We start from the raw sequence: 25,556 nt of genomic DNA, 5'->3' as shown, positions 1-25,556 counted from the left end.
ATGCATGGAAAAGGAATAAACAACTAACTTTTAACAGTTGAAATAATTCTACTTTCGTTTTTGGAACGAAAGGCTTGGAACTGGATTTAAGCCTGTCATTGCAAGAGACTTGCAAGAAGCTCTTAAATTTTAATTTAATTCTGCCAATGATATTTCACACTATTTCTTCTTGGTATTGCAGTAAAATTTCTATAAATTAGGTTTAAAAATAAATTTCTATAAATTAGGTTTAAAAATAAATTATCAGAAGACCAAAATGATACTTAAAAATATAAAAGACATTGATATAGAACGTTTAAAAGAATTTGGACTACAAATAACAAACAAAGTAAAATACCTAGGAATTATAATTACCTAAAAGACAAAGTACATTAATGGAAGACAACTATAATAAATTAATGAAAGAAATAAAAAAAGATTTAGAGAAATATAATAAACTGCAATTATCCCTAATGGGAAGAATAGCTCTGTTGAAAATGAAAATATTACCAAAATTAATGTTTTTTATTCCAGACTATTCCAATTATTTTGAAGAGAACGTTTTTTGAAGAAATGAACAAAATTACTACAAAATTCATCTGGCAAGGTAAAAAAAAACCCGAGAATAAGACGGAAATTACTTCAAGAGGATAAAAAAGAGCAGGATTTGGATTACCAGACTGGGAATTATATTATCAAGCGGCAGCCCTAAACTGGATAAAAGATTGGGGACTCATACCAAATTCCAAAATTTTAATTTTAGAAGCACATGATTTACAAATAGGCTGGTGATTACATGATTACATGATTTCCTGTTTTATGATAAAGTCAAACAGCATGGATATTTTAGACAACACATTTTAAGAAGATCTTTAATTTGGATATGGGAACAGATAAAATACAAGATATACTCTAAATTACCCAGATGGATAAAACTGCTTGAAATAGCAACTAATCCGAATTGGATTTAAAAAGACCAAAATAAATCATACAACAATCTGTTGAATATTAAAGGAGAGATCTTAAGTAAGTTTGAGTTAGAAGAGAAAGGAATAAAACTAGACTGGTGGAATGAAATGCAAATAAGAACAAGATTACGAGAAGACCAAATAATAGGTTTTTATGAAGAAAATATAAGTTTTGATAAAATATTTTTGATTGATGAGGGGAAATATATAAAAAAAATGTACAATTTTCTCCTGGAGATAAGAATGGAGAATGAAATAGTTAAAGATGCAATGGTGCGCTGGGCAAAAAATTTTGGATATATCAATGGACAACTGAAAACATATTGGAATATAAATATTAAGATAACTAAAACAGTGTCTTTTAAAGAGAATTTATATAAAATGTTTTATAGATGGTATTTAACTCCAGAGAAATTAGCAAAAATGTATTCTGAGCCATCAAATAAATGTTGGAAATGTAAAGAGGCTGAAGGAAACTTTTATCATATGTGGTGGACATGTGAAAAGCAAAGAAATACTGGAAAATGATACATAAATTCTTGCAAGAGATATTGAATTGTGTATTACCATTCAAATCAGAAATATTCCTCCTAAATGTGACATCAGAAATTAAAGACCAGTATAGAAAATACCTTATTGTACATATCGTTACAGCGGCAAGAATACTGTTTGTGCAAAATTGGAAATCTACGGACATGCCAACTAGAGAAACTTTAATAGACAAAATTTATGAAATAGCAGAAATGGAAGTTTTAACAGAAGGAATGAAAGAGAGAGATTTACATAGAGTAAGAAAATATTGGAAGCCTTTTTATGATTGGATAGATAGTTTTAGTTAGACAATATTGAGTGTTTAGATAAATTTAAATTTTTATAATGGCAAATATGATAGCTTTTGTATTGAAGATTATTGTGTTTTTTTAATCATTTGATTGCTTTTCTTTTCTTTTTTTAATAATGCATGTTGTAATCTAGGGCCATATCCTCATGTGTAACCTTTGTAGTACCTGCCCAAAGTCTAACCCATTTTCCTCACCTGTATCTGTAATAAATAAATAAAATACTTAATTTAAAAAAGAGAAGCACCTGCCTGTGGAGGCTGATGGAAACCTCTGCAGCGGCGTCCGACTCTTACATCAGGGCTGACGCAAGGAGAAAAGGTAAGCTGGGATCCGGCAATTATGCCAGATCCCAACTCCTGTTCCTGGGTAGAATGGAGTGGCTTCAAGAGGTGGCGCATGTTCGAGTAGACCCATAGGGGCCAATGGCCCTTACCCAGATGTAGGGAGAAATGTTTCCCCTTACCTCTCGCTGAGCCACTTATGGCCACTATCTTGTGCTGGATACAGCGCAAGCCTCCTGGCTTGCCTGTTCCAGCGCAGGATAGAATTGTGCCCTAGCTCAGATAATGTAAGTACTACCATAGCCATTTGCTAAATGTTACACAAAAATGAAGTAAAACTTTTACACTGAGGCTGAGATGAAACATGCAAAAGCTCAGTGGTAATGGGCATTTCTTACAGAATAAGTGCATGTCTGAATGCAAAACCCACGTGGGTATCCTTACCCATGAGATATCTATGGTTTTTTCCCCTCTTTTTGTGCCATGGATTACCCATGTGCCCCTTTCCTATGTTTTCAGTTCTTAATCTGTGAGTTGGGAGTCCATGTGGATTTTTGAACATATGATTGCAAAACTCATGTGGTTTTTGATATCTGGGAGGTGAAACAGCATCTTACTGTTCTCTGAGGGACACAGCTTCTTGTTTTTGGCTTTAAAGGACAGCTATCTGCACCACCTCACTTGTGGAGAGTACAGAAAGGTGCAAAAGCAGAGACTATTTGAACTGTTCCTCTGAGAACCATTAACAAATTGGCTCATGATGGAGGAAAGCTATATTCACACTATTCTCTCAGCAGCAGGCGGCTTACTTACCATCTGAGAAATCCTTTGTGGAGCGAGGAGTAGTTGAAAGCTTTCACTTATATTTGATAGGAAAAGGTGGTGCAAGCAACTCTCACCAAAATGTGGAGCAGTTCCACTACATTTTGGAGGCGCTCAGACACATGGGATACCACAGGGAGCTTGACACTTGCAGGAGCAAAGCCAAGAACTGAGGAGGAACTACAACTGGTCAAGAAGGGCAACAGTCATTCTGGGTGTTCCAGGACAACAGCCCTTCTTGGGCATCTTTGACCAGTTCCTCTGCATGTACCATGGAGTGCTTGTATCCCACATGAGTGACACAGGGAGTGATCAAACAGGTATGCTGCTGCACTGTGATACAGGGGAAGAAGTGGTTCTACTTGCCCACTTTTGGTGGGCAAGTGCTGCTGGGATTTCTTCAGAAACAGGATGTCTGCTGAAGGATGATTGGCAGAGCTGGGAGGACAAACACTGCTTTCCCCACAAATAAACCCTCTGATTCCGGTGAATATGTGGTTGCAAATCATGGATGTGTTTTCCCATGGAATAGCTGCACTTTTGTTCTGGGCATTAATTTTAGTTGAGAGGTTTTTCTCACCTGCCCTGGTCTTTTAATAGAAAAACCATCAAACAGCAGGATTTCATTTAATTCAATTGACAATCACTTCCTCAAACTGCAGCTTTAGAATGCCAACACAACAAAATATCCAGGACCTTATCCAAAAGTATTTATTTTCAAATACACTTATACTCATTTTTCCAAACATAATAAGTCAAATCATGAGGAATAAAGACTTCACATGATGAAAATGTAGACCAATATTTTCAACAACAAATATTTTAGGTTGTTTCTTTAATAGGAAACAGATGCTTGCAGTAAAAGCAGCTTATGCTGAGAGACAATTAAAAATGCACCTGGTTTTAGTTTGAAAGGGCTTCGATTTTTTTTGAAAAAAGAGAAAATAGGAAAAATGCATTCAGTGCATACCGAATTACTTATTTAACACAAGTATATGCTGCTTTCTCATATGTTCAAAGTGGTTTCTAAAAGATTGTATTGCCAGAGGAACAATGGCTTCCTACCTCCCCCCCTCCCCCCGATATAGAACCAACAGAAACAGGCCAGTGGGTGAATGAAGGCAGAAACCAGAATTTATTGGTTTTGCACAAGCAAAATTCCCACACAAACAGATTGATATGTACTGTTCTTATGTGATTGATATGTACTGTTCTTATGTCTCAAAACAGAAGTGGCACCTCCTATAGATGTGTTCCTCTCATGGGCTGTGTGTGTGTGGCACATCTGCAGCCATTCATCCTGATGCCAGATGGATAACTAATGGACATTTCCAAGCCCCTTTTGTACAAAAGGATCCTAAGCTGCGGGGGGGGGGGGGGAGAGTATGATGAGATGCAAGTATCCCAGAGATGTTGTATCATCCAGGCACATGACAATGGCCTGGTGCCCACAGCATCTCAAGATATGATAACCGCAAGGTTATCATATCTAACATTACTAACAAGTGCTGAAACAACTAAGCGTGACCCAACAATTTACCAAAAGATTAACCTTCCCTTCAGCTGTCTATCTCCATCTACAGTGCAGGCTGGTTGCATGCATGAGACCAATACAACTTATTCAGTGATTCTCAAACTGTGGGACCAGGATCCACCAATGGGTTTTGACCCAATTTTTAATGGATTGTGAAACTGACAGGGCAGATTAGGTTATGTGTGCAACAAGAGTTAAACAAGCTGCTACTGGTGGGAGCACTGCTGCCCAACCACCATTGTAGCCACATCCCTTGGCATTTATAAATCAGGCAGCAGCCTCTAGGGTAGTGATGAAGAATTATGACACACATGTCAAAGGTGACACTCCATGGCATTTTGGGTGACACATCAGCATTCACCAAAACCCAACAACAAGTGAGTTTGTTTTATTCAATTTCATTTCTGTAATTTTTGACATTTCTTTATATAAAGCATAGCATCACATATGATTGGACTGTATTTTTTTAATAAGTGAATTATGTAAAGAATTGTTTCTCTTTTGTTCAGGAGGGAAGGGGGTGACACATCAGCAGAGTCAAGTTAGGCATTTTCCAAATTCATGATGCACTGAGCTCAAAAGGTTCACCATCACTGCTCCAGGCTCTCTAAAGTGTTTGAGAACCAGTGACTTATATCATCTACCAGGTTTCTGAATAAGGATTGGACAAATTTCTGGAGGAGAAGTCCATCACATGTTGCAAGTCATGAGGGGTATGTGCAACCTTCTGATTTTAGAAGCAGGCTACCTCAGAATGCCAAATGCAAGGGAGGGCACCAGGATGCAGGTTTCTTGTTGTCTTGTGTGCTCCCTGAGGCATCTGGTGGGCCACTGTGAGATACAGGAGGCTGGACTAGATGGGCCTTCCACCTGATCCAGAGGGGCTCTTCTTATATTCTTCATTTATTGGTGCTGCTTGCAGTTTTTCATGCTTTGGTATTAGCACACAAGCACCAAACAGGATGTGCAGTCAGCTGCATTTGGACACCCTCTTATTTTATCCTCCCCATTTCCAAAAAATAGTGCATTGATGAAGTCTCCCATTAGTCAAGAAGAATTGTATTGAGTCTTCTGTATTTGTGCAATGGGACAGAGCACTTGGCCTTTCCACAAACAATGAATGAAAAAGGTTGTACACTCAAAGAAAAAATCACATTGCTGTCCTCAGCCTACCCGTGCTCTCTCCAACACTCCAAAGACAGGGGCTGTGTGTAAGATCCATCTTATACTGAGTGCTAACTTGCTGGGGTTCTTGAGTCATGCTCCTTTACAGGTAGGTGCTGGCACGTTCTGCAGTAGCTAATTGCAGATATTCCAGAGTGCCTCTGCGGAAACTGGCCATGTGTGAAATCTTTTGCACTTGGAATTCCTCCATTTGCCTTTTCTGCAGAGAGTCTATTATCATATCAGCAAAGTCAGCCTGCAAGCGTTGCTGATTTTCCCTGAAAACAACAGGAGCAAAACCATTTCAATGACTCAGGGCAGTACCCTATAGCAAGTTTTTGGAGGAAAAATCCATTACGAGTTACAAGCCGTGATGTGTATGCGCAACCTCCTGATTTTAGAAATGGGTTATGTCAGAATGCCAGATGCAAGGGAGGGCACCAGGATGCGGTCTCTTGTTATCTGGTGTGCTCCCTGGGGCATTTGGTGGGCCGCTGTGAGATACAGGAAGCTGGACTAGATGGGCCTATGGCCTGATCCAGAGGGGCTGTTCTTATGTTCTTATGTAGTGTACTATAATTCTTAATGATAAACCTGCTCAGATTATTTCATTCAACTCTCCTTCCTGCACATTCTAAACCTGTTAACTTAATACTGAGATGTAGTATAAACTCAAATAATTGTAGATGACCAGGACCTAATCTAATTAAACACTATGTGAACAAAGACATCATGATCTTCTTTCACCCACAAAGTTTGTGAATTAACCCAGAGTAAAATATTCAATACCTGAACCCATTAACTGAAGCTAACAAGAAATGACCTATGTCTATGAGATCCAGAACTAGACAGGGGATGACCCAGCCAGATTTAAGCACTTTTAAGCTACTAATTTCAATGAGAAGATTCCATACATACTTGGACAGTGCAAGCCTGTTGCAAGACGAGATGAGATAACTACAAAATTTCAAACTCAGGAATCTCTCCAATGGATAAACCAGGAGTATCAAATATAAGGCCTGAAGGCCAGATGTCGCCCCGGAAGCAATTTCTCTAGCCCACATTATAATTGAGCTCTCCGAGCATGATAATTGGGCTCTTTCTTGAAATTATTAACAAGATCTGTACATTTTCTGTTCTGCCATTTGCAGCTAATGAATTTGTCTGTAAGAACAAAGCACTTGTTTCTGGCCATCACCTGCTTAATGGCGTCACTTCCTGCTTAATGATGTCACTTCCAGCCCTCAGCAGGCACTATGAATGCTATTCAGCCCACTATGCTATATTAGTTTGACACCCATGGGACAAACTATCAAATCCAGATACATATGAAGCAAAAGAGAGCTACCAGAGGTACTGACCTAACAACAACATCCCATTATCTTATCTTGGAGGATAACACTTAAAACATTTACCTATGCTTTGAATTCTTTTTAATTCACTTTCCTGAAAATACTCTCCATCCTCAACATTCTCAGAATTGTCACCTGGCTTCCAATGTCTGATTTGAAATTCAACTGATAAAGGTTGGAGCCAAAATGTTAAACAAAATAACTGTATGACTATCTCTGCTCTGTCAGTCATCACTTCCATATACATTGTTGTGACTGACTGCATCCTGCTAGGATTCAGAGTGTCTTGGGATGGAGCACTGTCTGGTTGTGTTGAAAAACACATATTAGGTTGCAGTCAGAATATCGGCTGGTAAATTCCAGGACAGAACTCTTGGCATCAGGGCCCTCAGAGGGGTATTGAAGACTACTTGGCAGCCTGCTGTGACTAGACCACAAGCCAGTTCACAGATACAGATGTTCCTATGCCATTACAACTTGAATGTCATACTGATGGCAGAGTCTATTGATGTACCTTCAGCAATGGCTAATATCCACTTGCTATAGATTATTTTCAGTGTGTACAGCCTGAGGACACAGATGGGACTCTTGGTTATGATGCGGTAACGTACCTGTAAGCTTTATCTTTGCCTAACGGGGCTGCTGAAAATAACTGGAAAAGGGCTTGCTGAGTGGGCTGGGAGGGCAATTAATGTTTCCTGGGTGAGGAATTAATTCTAAGCAATTTGGAATAACTCTTACAGGCCAATCTTAAACTGCACTGGAACAGGAGTTGTACCCAGCTCAGGTTGGGAGGTGGCTGGAGGGCCACTCAGGGTAGGGGGATATTTTTCCTTTTACCCCATTTCGAGCCCCAGCCTGCCCTATGGAGCTACACAGATCTGTGCCAGTGAATTTGCTGGGTTTGGAATAGTCACAGAGGCATTACGAGAGGCAGCATTGCCCAGCTGAGTGATGTTGTGATATTGTATGACATCATGGTGTCACTTCCAGTTTCTCCCAGAGGAAGTGGCATTGGTGGCTTCGTGATCTCAATACTGTCCTTTCCTTTGGAGGCTCAATGAGCAGGGCCCATGAGGGGGGTTACAGGGGGTAAATTGTACCCAAATCTAGGGTCAAAACGGGGGCCCAGGAGCCAAAGGAGGGGCCCCCAAAATTTCCTGGGATCTTACATTTTCCAATCTCACCAGGAGCCATGGGAAAGGGGCGTGCCAGCAAACCAGAAGTGCCTTCCAGTTGTGTCCATCTGAGATGCAGCGAGGCTGTACATGACCTCCCTCAGGAAACCTCCTGGATGTGACTGGAATGCACTTCCGATTGTATCTGGGAGGTCCTCTGAGGCCCTCCAAACATATATTCATATCTATGGATCCTGCAGATGAGGAAGGCCCACAGTACTGTAAACAGAGTGACTTACGCAGAAGGAGGTGTTGGGAGGTTATATTGCTGGTCCTTCACTCCTGTCAGCCAGTAGGTAATCTCGGTTCCTTTGCCCTAATATAAAATAAGAATAATAATTGAGATCAGTTTAGATCAGATATTAGATCTCCATACTATATGATTTATGTTCTTTGAATGCTGCAGCATTATATTGACTTTGTACAATTATGTAATGAGTATGTGGAGCATGAGAGGCATCCCTGGCAAATTTTCTCAATTAAAATGAACACATACATACATATAACAGAAGTCGGGATAAGCAAATTAAAGTCACAGTTGTGTCCATAGCCTTGTACAAGTCCCAATGAAGTTGACAAGACTTGACACTGAGATTAGGTCAAAGCTGGTTTTGAATTCTGTTTATTAGCCAGTGTGGTGTAGTGGAAATTACTGGACTTAGATCCTGGTTCTGCCTAGCTATGAAGCTCACCGGGTGATCTTGGGGCAAGTTTGTTTATCCCCTATTAGTAATTTAGAATGTATGATGCTCTCAGGTTTGTGGCATCTCTAGAAATATCTTTCTAAAAACTGAATATCTGAATGCATGGAGAGAGGGGGGAGAGGGAGATAGTTACCTTCAGATACGTCTCCCCTCGTTCTTCATACAGGAATTGACAGTCTGTCCTCTTGAGGATGGCAATTGTGGAACCACTGACATGAATCCTTAGAGCTGCAAGAGTGCAAGTGATAAATAATAAACATACAGAATCATGAATAACAGAATCATATTTTCCATAATTTTTGACTTTGTGTTAGGTCCATCTGTATCATAGTCAATGCTTCGCTGTTATATCCTTGATGTTCCACTAGTGAAAATGATAGGATTTGACTCTCTCAGAGATATGCTGGCCTTTCAAGTAACATTTGAAAACAAGAGCATAGCAACGGGACAGCCCAATCCTATCCACACTTTCCTGGGAGTAAGCCCCATTGACTCTAATGGGACTTACTTCTGAGTAGACATGCATAGGATTGGGCTATGAGACTGCAGTCCTCAAGGAACTCACTCAAGTGGTCAAGAAGGTCAACTGACTTCAGTGAGATGCGCTGTCTTAAAGCAAGTCTTGTGGTAGCTTTGATCTGAATATTTATAGCCAAGTCAGACATCCAACAGAAAGCAAAAATCGAGTAAAACATTAGCAAACCAACAAAAAAGAACATGTAAGATGGTCTTTGAGATAACTTTCCAATGCTGTATTTGTGTAGTTACTATAATTATATCCTATTCTTCCTTTCAGGGTGGCTATTCTTTAAAAAATGTTATTTTATTGTTGTTATGGTTATGACTGTTGCTTTGTGCTTTACTGCAAGCTGCTTTGGGAAAAGCAGGAAAAGTGAGATAAAGCCTCTAAATAAATTCCTTAAATTCATAGTATAGTTCCTATCACTTTATCATGACAATTATCTGAGGTTGTTTAGGCTGGGAGATAACATCTGGTCCAAGATTTCTCAGTCAGCTTCATGGCTGAGCAGAGATTTGAACCCAGGAACCCCTTTTCAAATCCAATACCCAGAATTCTCTGAAAATCTATTTTCTCACCACTACCAGGAAAGTACTGGGTATATTGTACATCAGGGGTGTCGAACATAAGTTAATGAGCTCCTGAGAAAAGAGTGCTTATTTCTGTTCATCAGTTCCTGCTTAATGACATCACTTCCAGCCCTCAGCAGGCACCATGAATGCTATCTGGCCTGCTGTATGAAATGAGTTTGATACCCAGATGGGTGTTCCAGATGGTTAAGTACTTCTCACATTTGTGGTGGAGGAGCTCCAGATTTGACCATAAAAGTGTTGTACAACGTAGGAATGAACCTCTGTCCTTACGTAAACCTGTAGATTCCATCCTGGAAGCCGTGTTCACTGTGTCTCCAAACAAGCAGTAACGAGGCATCTTAATCCCAACCACACCAGCAGCACAAGGGCCTGGATGCAAGACACAGAGTAGAAACTAAGAGGAAGAAGCAGCATAATGATGAGCAATGATGAGACCACACTGTCTCAGGCACACCTTAACTTTGGGCAACTCAAATATGAATGCAAAATCATTAAATATGACTCACTGGGAATCCAACTTTCAAGATCTGACCAGGAATGTACAAGAGTTGTTCTGTGTTTCTCAGATTTACAAATTTGATAATCTGTAGTCCTGACTACTGGCAAGGTTTGAGGCCAACAGAGGTTTTAGGGAAGATTCAACTTCCATCACACTTGAAGGGCTCTCTCTATTCACTTTATTATTATTATTATTATTATTATTATTATTATTATTATTATTATTATTATTATTATACCACTTTTCAACAAAAAGTTCACAAAGTGGTTTACAGAAAAAAAATCAAATAACTAATAGCTCCCTGTCGCAAAAGAGCTCACAATCTAAAAAGATGCAACACCAGCAGATAGCCACTAGAAAAGACACTGCTGGGGTGAGGTGGGCTAGTTAAATTTTAGAGGCACGGGCACAGCTGGTATTTTGGGTACACTATGGGCAGGTGGCTATTAGTGTTTTGAAAAACAACCACAGTCTAATTTTCCCAAATCCTCTATTTCACCAGCCAAATGGTAAATCTAGAACTGGGCATTTCAGATCATTTCAGGTGCCCAGTCAAGAAAACACTAGAGCCTTGCCACCTATCTTACCCCCACAGATCCCGGAAATGTTCATGTACTGTCTTTGTCCTTCTGCTCTCCACCGCAGGTGATATTGCTGTTAACACAGATATAAGGGAACAGCTGCACAAACTAGATCTCTTCTAATAACTCAATTGTTTATTGCTTACAACTCATTGGGAAGGCCCAAGGCAGAAGAACTTAGATTGATGAAGTAACAAGCACAATTTATCTGAGGACTATCTTGGGTTTCTGATCTTTCTGGGTTTAGGACTCTTCAGGTCCTCAAGTAAATCATTCAGCTTGTCCACTCATATAGACTTTACTGCAAAAGTGAACCCATATCCTCCAGTTCCTCAAATAACCTGAGGAACCTTGCCTATTTTTTGTGTAATACATATGCAAAAGAACGCAGTTGGCTTGAGCTTCCTGTCCACTAATAGCCCTGTTCTGCAGTGAAGACTGTTCCAGAGAGAGGGTGAGGAAGAACTTGAAAAACTTTGCAGTTGAGTAACACCAAAAGTAGCAGGAGAGTGTAGGCAGCTGTTAGACCACATGGATTTTCCTGTTCTGCCCCACCCAAGTACTGGTTTCAAGCTATTAACTTATTCTTGAAAGTGTTGGTGGAGATCCTTGCTGAAAATTTCCCTCACCCCAGTTAGGCCAATGGCATTGTTAGGAAATCTGACCATGTGAACTAGCCCCATGTGAACTAGCAGTCAGGCTCCACTGCTTGTTTAGATTTCATTCCTGAATAGTCTACCTATTTTCTCTTATATGCATCCCTCTTCCATTCCAGTATTGATTTCAGAGTGGTTCAGTTCTTGATGGGCAGAAGACTGGGGGGAGGGTTTTTTGCATACTCATATTGCATATTGCATACACATATTGCATACTCTTCTAGCTCCTTGCCTATTCTCTGTTATGGCAAAGCTGTAAATGTTACCACTGTACTGCTACAGTACAGTGGTACTGGTACTGTACTGGTACTGGTACAGTCTGTCATTGTTGCCTTCCTCCTCATTTTTTGGCCAGATTTTTTGGCACTGGAGATAAAGAAAAAGTTGCACTTAAGCAGTCAGTGTTGTAGGAGACTGTCAGAGTGGAAGAGAAGAGATTACGAGGTTTGAGGAGGGTTTCTAAAGGGGCAACAGAATTAGCACATCAGAAAATTTTGACTTTGGAATCTGCAAAAGTGCTTCTGAAAAGTGAGTAACTTGCATAATTCAGCAGCCCTTTCTCCATGCAAAACAGAAGCTGATGACAACAGTTATTTTTAGATACAATCTCAAGAATTGAAAATAATTATATGTGACATTGACTCACACTTGTTAATCTCTGACCACCCTTACATAAGAACGTAAGAGCAGCCCCACTGGATCAGGCCATAGGCCCATCTAGTCCAGCTTCCTGTATCTCACAGTGGCCCACCAAATGACTCAGGGAGCATACCAGATAACAAGAGACCTCATCCTGGTGCCCTCCATTGCATCTGGCATTCTGACATAGCCCATTTCTAAAATCAGGAGGTTGCACATACGCATCATGGCTTGTAACCCGTAATGGATTTTTCCTCCAGAAACTTGTCCAATCCCCTTTTAAAGGCGTCCAGACCAGATGCCTTCACCACATCCTGCAGCAAGGAGTTCCACAGACCAATCACACGCTGAGTAAAGAAATATTTTCTTTTGTCTGTTGTAACTCTCCCAACACTCAATTTTAGTGGATGTCGCCTGGTTCTGGTGTTATGTGAGAGTGTAAAGAGCATCTCCCTATCCACTCTGTCCATCCCCTGCATAATTTTGTATGTCTCAATCATGTCCCCCCCTCAGGTGCCTCTTTTCTAGGCTGAAGAGGCCCAAACATGGTAGTCTTTCCTCATAAGGAAGGTGCCCCACCCCAGTAATCATCTTAGTCGCTCTCTTTTGCACCTTTTCCATTTCCACTATGTCTTTTTTGAGATGCGGCGATCAGAACTGGATGCAATACTCCAGGTGTGGCCTTAACATCGATTTGTACAACGGCATTATAATATTAGCCGTTTTGTTCTCAATACCTTTTCTAATGATCCCAAGCATAGACTTTGCCGTCTTCACTGCCGCCACACATTGGGTCGACACTTTCATCGATCTGTCCACCACCACCCCAAGATCTCTCTCCTGATCTGTCACAGACAGCTCAGAACCCATCAGCCTATATGTGAAGTTTTGATTTTTTGCCCCAATGTGCATGACTTTACACTTACTGACATTGAAGCGCATCTACCATTTTGCTGCCCATTCTGTCAGTTTGGAGAGATCCTTCTGGAGCTCCTCACAATCACTTCTGGTCTTCACTACTCGGAAAAGTTTGGTGTCATCTGCAAACTTAGCTACCTCACTTCTCACCCCTGTCTCCAGGTCATTTATGAAGAGGTTGAAAAGCACCTTTAATCTCTGACCTTTGGATTTTGTTTTCAGTGCATAACCTTATCTAGAAAGCACTTCATGCTGTTTCATAAAGGTGCTACAAGGTCATTTTATGCACGCAACCATTAGTGACAGTAGACAGTCAAGCTCTGTGGCTTTGGTTCAACAGCTGCATTTTAAAAAGGACACTTACTGGGCCAGAATGTGAGCACTGGGAAAACAGGAAAGATGAAACTACAGAAAAACTTGGAAGAGGCTCCTAACAAGCTTCCTGCTCTTCAGGTTAATTGAGAATTATAATTTCCCTTCTGTACTGAGTCAATTACTGAAGCATGTGAAGACAGGAAGAAAGAAATTTCTTAAATGCTTGGCTTTTATTTTCTAGGAAATGTTTTAATAATTGATTTTAAAATAATTCCCTGAGGCTCTTTTTCAAAAAATCTGTTTTTTAGCATGACAGTTATTTACTGTATGCAGGTCAAATCTCTTCCCTTGAGTCTGTATTCTACCAAGAAAATCCCATTTTTCAAGCCCAGCACATTTTGAAGCAAATCTTCTCCTATACTCTGTATCCATATACTGTATCCACTAATACAGGTGCTATGTGAAATGTGTTTGTGTCAATTGCATTGCAGGACATTGCACCTCACCCCAGCCATTTCATAGCTTTCTGTAGGCATTTTTTAGAATAGGTCTTCCTTATTTCTAATGCTATAGGTTGAATGCTTCTCCCATTGTACTTGTACCACTTCAGCACTGCAATGCTTGTGTGGTCTTTTACAGAAATCTGTAACCATTTTGCTTTTACTGGTTTTTTTTTTTAAATCAAGTTCACAGAACTTCTCCAAGGGCTGCAATGCACAATTACTTTGACATAAAAATACAAGGCTGAACAGTAGTACACTATGCATCACCATCAGTACCTCAACAAGACCATTCCCTCAACTTGTTGTATATTGATTAGATATTATCATATTAGCTTCAAATGGGGACCTGTGGGACTGTCCCAACTGCACTTTAGCTCACCATTCACTGATTGTTTGGAAAGGTCCTAAATCTTGTGGGGACTTGCAGCCGAATCCTATCCACACATTCCTGGGAGTAAGACCCATTGACTCTAATGGGACTTACTTCTGAGTAGACATGCTTAGGATTGGGCTGTTAGACCATTAAGAACCCAGTCCGATCCCTCTGTCCCCTCCCCATCTTCCACCATGCAGCTGTGCTGATAAAGCATGTGCTGCCTACAATGGGGGCGGGGAATCAGATGGCCTGGGAGAGGTATGCAAAAATATTTTTTACTTGCCCCTCTGTAGGCTGCCTGGCTGTCAATGGTTGTCCTGACCTGCCAGTTATTTTGGTGGCATAAGTCTGAGAAGAAGAGAGGGAGGGGGTGAGTCAGGCCCAGAAAATGGGGATAATATCCTGAGCTGCCACCACTGGGTTCTATCCCCCCACCCTCAAATTGCCCTGCCTGCCACTTTACCTGTTCCAGCATGGCTTCTGGGAGCTACTGCCATGTGTGCAGGGCCTCTGGCTGTTTGCACCCGCAACCCTGAATTGCACCGCAGTGGTGCCCCTTTTACAAAACAGCTGCAGCGCTTATAGCAGCAGACCAGGAGTTCTGCTGCCATAAGTGTCCAATAGGATTGGGCCATTACTACTGGATACACTGAAGCAAACTTCCTCAGGTGCCAGCCTCAGTCAACAGTGCAACAGTGTTGTACAGTCTATTTTTAAAAGTCTGCTATTCTTCCTCCAACAACTTATTACAGCTGATGCTTCAAAACACCATTTATGATTCGAAATGCCCGAGAAGATATCTGTAATGACCAACTTTTATGATCAATTTATGGAAAATTAAACATGAGAATGAGAATTCTTGCTTGATTGTTCCTGTCAAGTGTTTGATATATAGTATGATATTGCTCTATACCAGAGTGAATTCCTATACGAATCCATACAGGAAGACCCGGAAGATGATGGAGTTCGAAGGAGCCCATGAACCTGAGTATATCCAATGCCATCTTGGAAATGTCCACTGCATGCCAGTTGCCGTTCCTCTTGGGTAAACCGCTTACCACCATATACGCATCTCCAATAGTTTCAACCTGTTGAAACAAGACCCAACGCCACTATTTTTATCTGATAAAAGAGTCGTGCTGCTTAGGTATGGGAACTGGTGATCCTGTTCTTTTCTGCTCTAGGAAAAAAGAACACTAAGCACCTTCCAGTTACCAAACATCTTTATACAAGTAGCGCTTAGTATGGAGAGCCTGTGTGTGGAGAGCCTCTGAGACCAATTCCTGATTGGAATCCTGATAAATTTCTGATCTAAAATGTGAGAAGGAAGCCTACTTTACTTCTCTGTTTTACACAACAATTTGAACAGAGAACACAACATCTCAGTGAAAAATAATTCTCACATTTTCCTCTGTCTTTTTAAAAGAATTGGTGTCAGTGCTCTGTTCTCCCTGTCTTCCTCCATTTAAATCTTTCTGTCTAGCCTTCTGTGCCCTCTTCCAAGTTCTGGTCACCTTGTAAACATCATGATGGTCAAGAATGTGATCAAAGTTCTTGTAGATTTCATTCAGCATGTCCACCACTTCCATAGGGGTGCTGTATTTACAGATGGTTGTGAATCCCACAATGTCACTGAAGTAGATGGTGACTTCTTCAAACAGTTCTGACTCTACCCGTCCAGTTTCCTTCAAAGACTTTACCACTGGCCTGTTGCAAGAAAAGCACAGAGAGAAGCCTCTCAGTTTCATAGGTTATTTAAAAGCCAACATCCGCTACATGGCCCATTATTATTACTGAATATTTGTATGCTGCTTGTCAATAAAAAAATGGTTCACAAAGCGGTTTACATAGCAAAATAAATCAGTAAATGGTTCCTCATCGTCAAAGGGCTCATAATCTTAACAAAAGGTGTGAAAGAGATAAGCCACTGGAAAAGAGGCCATGCTGGAATGAAAAGGGAGAGTTGCTGTCCCCCTGCGAAATAGGAGGACACCAATTTAAACTGTGCCTCTCTGCTCAGTTAGCAGGGGCAAGTAGTTGCAGCACATTTTGCAAAATGGCACCAGGGGAAGAAAGAGGATGGTCCACTGCTGCTCTCCCACAATACCTGATAGTTACTCCCAGAGGTTCAGGTTTGCCACAAGGTGCAGGGGAGTAAGGGAAGCAGTGATGCCCCATTGTCACATGAGTAACATGGCACAGGAGTGAGATCTACTAAACCGCGGCACTAGGCCCTACCTATGAAGCCACCCTTGTTCTCCAATTTTATGTCTTAAGAAACTTGTACCTCTCAATTGTACACACATATACAGTATTTGTACTCATACTGAAGAAGAGGAAATGCAAATACTTGACTTTAATCTCCTTAATCAAAATTGGAAGGCAATTTCCTTAATGTCTGATTGCATGTTTATGTGTTCCTTTCACTTGACAATGATGTTCCACTTTCTGGCAAACTTCCATTTTGGATTATTATATAATGTTTTATTAAATTTCAGCTCCTGTTACAACATTGCAGCTGGAGCTTAGGACATTCAAAACTACCTCTAGAGCCATGAAGTTCCCTGTATCACGAACCAGTGGCACTAGTGCATCACTGCCATTTTGGGACTCTCAAGACAGGTAAGTATTTTATTATTATTTTTATTATTATTGAATTTTTGTACATCATTTTTTAACCAAAAAAGTTGACAAAACAGTTTACATAGCAAAACGCAGGAGTGTCCCTTCCAGTAATGTGATTTTAAATCCATGCTAAGAAAAAGCCCCATCAATAACCACAAGAAAAGTCTAACTTAAAACTAATTCTGGAGTAGTCTGGCATTAGCATGAGCCATACATGAGCCAAGAGGTTTCCAGCAGTTTACCAGCTGTGCATTGTCAGGCACTCTTACAGAGACTGTACAGTCATCAAGTTGCATTTATGACACTTGCCACATCATGTAAGCTGCCCTTCCCCCCTTCACCAACGGACCATTTTGGGTGGTGGGAGAAATGGGGAGGAGATGACTCCTCTTTGCTTTTGCCACCCTGAATGTCTCTGACAGCAAGGGGGAGAGGCAGCTTACATGGCACATTGGTTGGCAACCTTCAGTCTCGAAAGACTATGGTATAAGCCTACAGCACCCGGTATTCCCAGGCAGTCTCCCATCATGTACTAACCAGGCCTGACCCTGCTTAGCTTCCAAGATCAGACAAGATTGGGCATGTGCAGGGTAACAGTTGCTGCCATTGAGGGCCCTGCAAAATCTAGGGCTGTGCCCCCCCTCTAGGAATGCCACTGAAATGAAGAATACCAACTGCTATGTCCACTCATCCCCTCAAACCCTGGATTAATGATGCCAACATCCAGGCATGGCTGTGCACATTTATAGAATCAGATCATTATTTAGTAATGCAGCAAGGCTCCTTAGTATATTATTATGTGCAACCTATTATTTTGGGGATGTACCTGACATGTGTCTGTGGCCTGGGATAAGTGCTTGAAAGGCAAGGAGCCCAGGACAGACTTGGGTTCCTCTTGACCAAGTTGTTAAATCTCTTGACCAAGTTGTCCTCTTGTTGCCTAGCATCAGGCTTCAAACAGAATTCAAAAGGACAACCTTTTTTCTCTCCAACTCCCCCCTCCTTTACATAGAGGAGCCTCATGGACATTTCCCAGGCAGCCACACCTTGCCTAAAGTCATCTTAACTGCATTGCAAAATATTGGTGGAGTTTTCCATAGGGAAAAGCAAACAGTGTAGGCTCTATGTTAACACCATGCCTAGCTTTCCTGAAGAGGAGGATGTCTCAATCAAGCCTTTCTTGGAAGTTGCAATTCCAATAATTTCCTCAATTTCTTATTATCTTTTTCTGAACACAAAAGGATGGCACTGACTCACCCTTTAAGTCCTGGGATGGGCCATCAAGAGCTTTCAACAGAGAAAAGATTAGTTCAGAAAGACTGCCTTTCAGTCTGTGGCCTCCAAGTTTTATCTCCTTCAGCCAAACTTTGGTGTGTTTGCAAATTGGTGTGTTTGCTGTGCTGTATCATGCACTATCCTTCATCAGCTATCTAGTAATCCCTGTGCCAACCCTGGCACCTAGGGAAGGTAACCTGCTTCTTTGCCTATCCTTTTGCTTTATCGCTCTCCTTCGATTGCCTCTCCCTCTCTTTTCATGACTGGACAAGCTGGTGTCAGCACCAATGTGGTTTACTGATCCTACCTTGTGATGCCTGTTTTGCCTCCTATCTAAGTCTTCTTTGGTTTTCCCCAGAAACCTGCTGAACCTTGGCTACTCAGGGCTCTCTCCCTGCTCCCACATTCCAGAGAAACCATCCCAGCAGACTAAGGAGGGGTTATCATGGCCACAGGCCCAATTCTGTTTTTCCTGTTGGCAATGCAGTTTAGTGTTCTTTCTCCTTGATCCCTAACATCTGAATCTTCAGACCTTTTCCTAAACATCTTTCTCTAAACTTGTTCCTAGAGTTCCTAGAGTCTACCTCTGCAGGTGTAGTTTGTTCAATCTATTTTTAACCCATTTTAGGGGTTATAATTCCCCAATTCCCCTGGGGGCTGGGGATAAGAATAGGCCCTCAGTTTGGTTGTACTTATCGTAAGAGGCGACTAAACAGCCAACGGGTAGGTGGGACTCGAAGGCAGCTTATCTGAGAGAAGGAAAACTCTGATCCCAAACCTTTACTGCCTTGTGGCTACATCCAGTTATGGAAAAGGCTTCAGGAGTCAACCTCAGGGCAAAATCCAGAGCCGGAGTCCCTGAGGCAGTTCATGGCTGAACACAGTCACGTTCTGGCAACTCCTGCGACACCACTGGAACCAACCGTATTGGCCTCTGCTTTTCCATTGGACCATTTCAGCGACGTAGAGAGGGGGGATTTGCTGCATGGGAAACGGTCTATCCTCCATATCTACTTTACCCAGGCTTCGCGCACTGGAGAGGACACACTGTTCCAGAACCACTATTCAGAGCGCGATACCATAGTCTTCCAAGACTGAAGGATGCTAACACACATAGGGGGAGTTCCCTGTAACCAATCCATCAAGCCCTCTAAAATACCTGAATGATGTCACCCAGGTAACTGGAGGTATTGAGGAATCAGTTCAGAGTATGGTGGGGAACTAGCTCTCCCACTATGAATAGTGAATTGGTTTCAGGCTTGTTAAAGATCTTTGGAATTCTTAGTGACTGGTGTCTAGATTATAGTGGCTAAGCTGTCACAACATCTTCGCCTCTCACCTTGAGATCTCATTTTCACCAAGCATAGCCCCCCCACTTCTCCTGTCTCCTTCTCATTCACCCCAAAACCTTTATTCCTACCTCTTGTCCTTCTGCTGCCTCAGAAGGAGGAGGAGGAGATTCCTTCAACTCCAAAGGCACTAATGTCCCTTTGTGCACTTCCCTCTCACTTTTTTGCCTCCTTTCCTTTGCATCTCCATGTTCCCCCTCCTCATTCAGGAACTTGTGCTGTTCCCCATATTCTCACATTTTCTAGGAACTAAACCTTTTAGGTTTAGCTGTGTGTGTTACACATAACCTTTTAAATAACTGCTTGTTTATTTCACTACATTTGTGTTCTTGATTTTCTTCCCTCTAACTGTAAGATTCGCCTCAATAAATATTGAGTTCTTTTCATGCTCTGCTGCTGCCACTCCCTCCTTGCCCACTTGATTTCAATGGAGCTCAGGTACTGGGGTGAATGTGAGATGGAAAGCCAATCATTCCTCTACTTACTGGGCTCTTTGCATGCTACACTGAAACATGGAAGTGCTTGAAGCATGCAAGCAAACAGCCCTGTAAAGGTTTTGGGTTTTCTTTTTTTAGCAAAGAGGTGATGGACCAGAGCCTGCACCAGGCAGCATTCTGGGTCACACTGCCCCTGCACTTGTGACTCTGGAGGAGAAGTTTTCTCTATACAGATGTATTAACAGGATCACTGCAGGTGGCACATGGTTTGCTGTTCTAGGTCACTAGAGACGTTACCTTGCCATGGAGGAAGAGGATGTGCAAGTTCCTCATATTTCCTATCAGACTTTCTGTACATTGCAGCTCCCTTGTTCAGTGGCAGCAGTCTTGGGCTTTTTCCTGCATGGGGCTGCTACTCCATTTGCCAGCCCCTGCACCTGACCTGGAAGTAACTGCGGCATCATCATGTCACCGCAGTCACTACTGTAATTGCGCCAGGAGTTCAAGCCTTTCCAGCATGATTCCACACCACTCTGGGCAGACCCACTTTCTCTCCTCTAAGGAGAGGAAAGAGGCAGCCCAGAGCAGCATAAAATCACACCAGAAGTCTCCTAGTGCACTGCCCCTCTGGGGCACATGCTTGTCTCCTTGGAGGAGACAAATGACATGGCCCAGGCCCCAGAGTGCTGCGGAATCATGCCAGAGTGGCTGCAAGTTGTAGCCACTACAGCCGCGCTTCAGCACCATTCTGGGCTGCCTCCCCTTTATAGGAGGAGCAGAAAGAGGCGGTGTAGAGCAGCAGCATGCCAGGAGTTGTGATTCCTGGCACACTGCCACTCTAGGCCACCTCTTTCCTCTCCTCCTATAAAGAAGGGGGGCAGCACAGAATGGCCCTGAATTGCAGACAGAGTGACTGTAACTCGCAGCCACTCTGGCAGCGATTCTGCACCTCACCCTCCTTCACCAGGAGGAGGGTTTTGTTTTTTTTAAAGCTGGAGGAACTGCCAGCTTCTTGCTCTTAAAAAAAAAAAAAAGATAAATGGGCAGCAGGGGGCGAGGCTGGCAGCACCACCGCCACAGGCACATTACCAGGGGTGTTTGCCCCCATTGCTCTCCCTAGCTACACCACAGCTCTTGTCAAGTTGTTTCTGTGTCAGGAGCTTGAGCATCTCTCACGCTCTACACAGAGTTGCCTTGAAATGGTTCAGACTCATCAATTGGTCCAGAATGCAGACTGCTGGCAGGGGTGAGACAATCCAAACATGGAAGACCTATTTTACATCAAGTGCACTGGCTGCTGGTTCATTTCTGGGCCTAAATCAAAGTGCTGGCTATGATCTTTAAAACCTCTTATAGCTGAGGACCAAATTATCTTCACCTAGGTGAGACTACAGGTTGAGCCTACTTATCCGTGGATTTTGGATCTGTAGATTTGACTTATTTTGGCTTGGGTCACTTCTGATTTTTGGCCAAAAACTTCTAGTTTTTGGTTTTCTGTCATCTTTGGAGCTTGGTGGTGCCCGAAATCTGCGTGACTTGGTTTCACACGGAATTCGTATCCGTGAGGGGTTCAGTAACAGAACCTTGCAAATAACGAGGGTTCACCTGTATACAGAAGTTACAATCTTCATCTCAGGTCCTGTTCTCTGGCCTGCCTTCAGATGCAGAACAGAGCCCAATCCTGAACTCAGTGCAGCAGCTTCCTGCTGGCACGCACTGTCACAAACGTGCCGTAAGGCACGTATGCGAGGTTTACCACCAGGCTACTACCTATGCTAGCCCAGCGCTGGTAGGCACCGGGTTAGCACTGGCAGGGTATCCAGCCTCTGCCACTCGGCGGTCTCAGGGACCACCGAGCCACAGCACAGTAAGCGGGGATGGGGAGGTGTGACTGGGAGGTGGGCAGAGGGCAGAGAGAGGGCGGGGAGGAGGCAGGATGGTGAGGCAGGGGGTGGGGAGAGGGCGGGCGGGAGGCGTGCCAGGGGGAGCGAGATGGGAGGCAGAGAGGTGGGTTTGGTAGAGCTCTGCTCCACCGGATCCTGTCTGTTCGTGTAGGACTCAGCGCCACTGTAGCCCCCATTGCGGGGCTACTTCCCTTACCCGAGAGAAGGGGACAAAAGTCCCCTTCTCCAGAAGCACCACCCACGGTGGTCCAAGATGCACAGGATGAGGAAGCACCCATTTGAGGCACCGCCGAAGCTGCGCACCCCGGGCAGGTCAGGATTGGGCTGTCGGTTGATGAGGACCAAAGACAAAGCCCTTTCTAGGGAATGGGGGGGGGGCACTGAAACATTTTCATCTCATCAGGCCTTCCATGGCTGATTTTAAATCTTCGACACTTTAGGCTGTTTTTTATTTGCATTGCTGCTGATCTGGTATTCCTATCTTGTTTTCTTTGCATTTTTTTTCTATTCTACATTTAGCAAACTGCTCTGGGGAGACTTTACTATGAAAAGTATCTTATATAAACATTTTAAAGAAAAAAAATTAGGTAGGAAGGAGGAAGGAAGGTTGTCTTTCACAAGTGACATATAGAGGAGGCAGAGGCAGCCTAAGGAAGTCCTTTTCATGCTTAGCAGAATCACTCTGAATCTGCACTTTTCAATTTCCAAAAAGCACAGGGAATCCGAAGTTGCTCACAGTTCTGCAAGTCTTTCAAAGAAGAAGTGTGTTAACCTTAGATAAATGACTCTGCTGCTAATAAGGTTCTCTGCAGGAAAATACTCAGAATGACAAAACATTTGTATGTAGATGAGTACTGCTGATCATCTGTTTAGAGTCTCCCCTAAAGTGATACACCACCTAAAGGCTCCACAGTGGCCAGGCCTGCTAAGTAGCACTCACCCCGGCAGAAGCATAAAATTAAGCCTGTCTGCTCTGTCCCGTTCAGCCTTGTACAGTTTGGTCCTCTCTTCTACTAAATGTTCCAGGTTTCGTGAATACAGTTGCAGGCGTCGGATTAAGGTGTCCATGTAGCTTTCATTGGTTTGGCTGTGGTAGTTGCTGAGATAACAAAGACAAAAATTAATGAAGGTACATTTGAGGACAGATTGCAAAGATATTCCAGTGGGTGGATGCCATGTGATTAAAATGGAAGTCCCCCAAACTTCTTCCTCCAACTGGCTTGTGACTACCATATAGGTTTTAGAAGTTTCTGAGCAAGGATTTGAATCCAGGTCTCCCTAATCCAAGTCCATATATTATCATACTGTCTCTTACTAGTTCAAGTCTGTGCGGCCAGTGGTGGCCACCCCCTACCAATGGATGGTGCACCTGGAATGTGTCAATCATCTGCCTGGGTTGCTAGAGCCAAATCCAACCTTGTTGACCACAGGGCCAAGGACCATGTGGCCAGGTAATAGTATTTCTCTGACCAAGCAAGCATACCTGAGCTCCATTGAAATTAAGTGGGCAAGGGAAGCAGCTGATGAGGATTTAAGGAAGGTCCAGGCAGAGCCAAGTGGGGAAAAGAGGCCACCACGTGAGTGATATCCAGTCCTGTCAGGAAAATCCTTGTGTGGTTCACATGTCTTTGGATTCCTTGGTCCAGCTACAACACCAATGGGTCCATTTTCACCTCAGGAAGGTGGTGGGAGTCCTGGCACCAACAACTGGGCCCTGGGTCAGGCCTGAAGTAGCAAGTTGCACCACAGCCAACAAGTAAACATGATCCTTCCTGACTCTGGGGGGGGGGCAGTAAGGGGTCCCAGTGAGTACAGCCCACCCTTATGATGCTGAGCTCCCCCCCCATGGCTCATGGGGGCCACAACAAAGTCCAGCAAAATTTTCTTGTCACCTCAGTTCCAAAACTTTAAGGTTCCTCATGTCCAGAAAAGCAAACCACACACACACACACACTACACACAATAATAAACAACTCCAGTTCAAGCAAGATTACATTTTCCTATGTGTTGAGCCATTTTGACATCAAGACACATAAATACCTGTTTTCAACCAATTTCTTACCTAAATATCTTAGCCAGGGTATTTTCAATTTTCTTAAAATCAGGCCTCTTCTCTGGGTCTTCCTCCCAGCAGCTTTGCACAAGAAGAGATACCTAGGAATGCATAATCTAAGGTTGGTTTATATATTTTGGTATTCAAAATACCCAAAACAACCCTTCTTAAACTACAATAGCCCTTCTCCTCATAGTCTTTCTACTCATCCAAGTTGGATCTGCAGATGGTAATGTAACAAAAACCCACCTTCTTGCAACTATTCCAATAACTGCCACAGCCACTTGTATCCCTTTCTTATTTCAGGAAGACATGGCCTGTTGGGCTGCTATTAGTCACCCATGGGGTGAACACATGTGGCTCAAACCAGTCACTCAAAGGGCCCAATCCCATCCAACGTTCCAGTGCCAATGCAGCTGCAATGTCGCCCCAAGGCAAGGGAACAAACATTCCCTTGCCTTGAGGAGGCCACTGGGACTGCCCCCCACCACCACAGGATGATGCACATGGCTTGTTGGCACAGCTGCATCAGGACTGGGAAGTTGGAGAGGATTGGGCCCAAAGTCACCTGGGGCTCAGACTATGTGTGATCATGGTAGACCCATGTGTCAGAAATGAGAACTGGATTAAAACCAGATTCCAGTAACATGAGAGATGCTGTTTAAAGCACTAAAAGGTAGGGGAAGGAAGAACTCCTGATTTCTTCCACTGCCCACACTTCCTCCCCAAATCACTTCTCCCAGTGAAGCTTCAAGGTTGAAAGTGACCCCTCCTGGAAGAAAAATAGGGTTGAGAAGAAGCAGTGTCAAAGGGAGAAGCGTGGGCAGGGGAAGCTTTCAGCACTCCTTTCTGCTCACCTTCTCTGTCCTTTAAATCCCCCCTTGTAGGAATTTGGTACAAATCTAGATTCTAACAGAATGTTTAGTTTGAACCTTGGTGTGAAGGCCAGTCTGAATCAGACTGCTCCTAAGAAATACAGCATCTTTCACGTTACGTCCTCTTTAAAATTATTAAAATATTAATTCAGATTTTATTTGTCCCTTACTAGACTGGCAAATATATCCTTTCCCTCCCTTTCTGGATACGACAAAGGCAATCAGTAATTCACCCTAATTTCTGAAAATACAAAGGATGAAATCAGAAGCAAACACAGTGTTTGCATTATAGAGTGGAGGAAAGTTAGAACCAGATTAGAGAATACATTAAAAGCGTGTGGAATCGTGTATTTCCCCGTGTCTTCTTCTGACAAAAAAGCAGGCATGGGGAACCTGATCCAGACTGAAACTGTGGGATGAGGAGGGGAAAGTAACCCTTTGCCCCCTTACCATTTCCCTTATTGAAAATCACCCCCTCCCAGTGCCTCCCAAACTGCATGTGGCTAAAGTTGGAATTGGGGTCCCCGCAATTGTCTGAAAAGAAAAAAAAATGGTGGAATCCTTAAGCAAGGGATTTCAACAGGTTTTAGCGTATTACCTGGTTGGTCCTCAGT

The 25,556-nt window shown here is 42.8% G+C and overlaps 1 protein-coding gene across 1 annotated transcript in view; it reads right to left on the bottom strand.

The window, feature by feature from the left end:
* Positions 1-4,888: 4,888 nt before the first annotated feature.
* Positions 4,889-25,556, bottom strand: part of GUCY2C (guanylate cyclase 2C) — a 61,711-nt gene continuing 41,043 nt past the window's right edge. The window contains exons 20-27 of the mRNA XM_066634477.1: positions 24,077-24,168; positions 22,955-23,113; positions 15,939-16,131; positions 15,338-15,512; positions 10,208-10,306; positions 8,958-9,052; positions 8,360-8,436; positions 4,889-5,868 (exon numbers count right to left, since the gene is read on the bottom strand). Coding sequence (XP_066490574.1) covers positions 5,694-5,868; positions 8,360-8,436; positions 8,958-9,052; positions 10,208-10,306; positions 15,338-15,512; positions 15,939-16,131; positions 22,955-23,113; positions 24,077-24,168 — 1,065 coding nt within the window. The 3' untranslated portion in view covers positions 4,889-5,693. The remainder of the gene's footprint in view (positions 5,869-8,359; positions 8,437-8,957; positions 9,053-10,207; positions 10,307-15,337; positions 15,513-15,938; positions 16,132-22,954; positions 23,114-24,076; positions 24,169-25,556) is intronic.

Source organism: Tiliqua scincoides, chromosome 7, assembly GCF_035046505.1.
Source record: "Tiliqua scincoides isolate rTilSci1 chromosome 7, rTilSci1.hap2, whole genome shotgun sequence".
Lineage (NCBI taxonomy): Eukaryota > Metazoa > Chordata > Lepidosauria > Squamata > Scincidae > Tiliqua > Tiliqua scincoides.
Note: the sequence above shows the minus strand (reverse complement) of the source record. Positions and strands in the feature narration are given on the sequence as shown.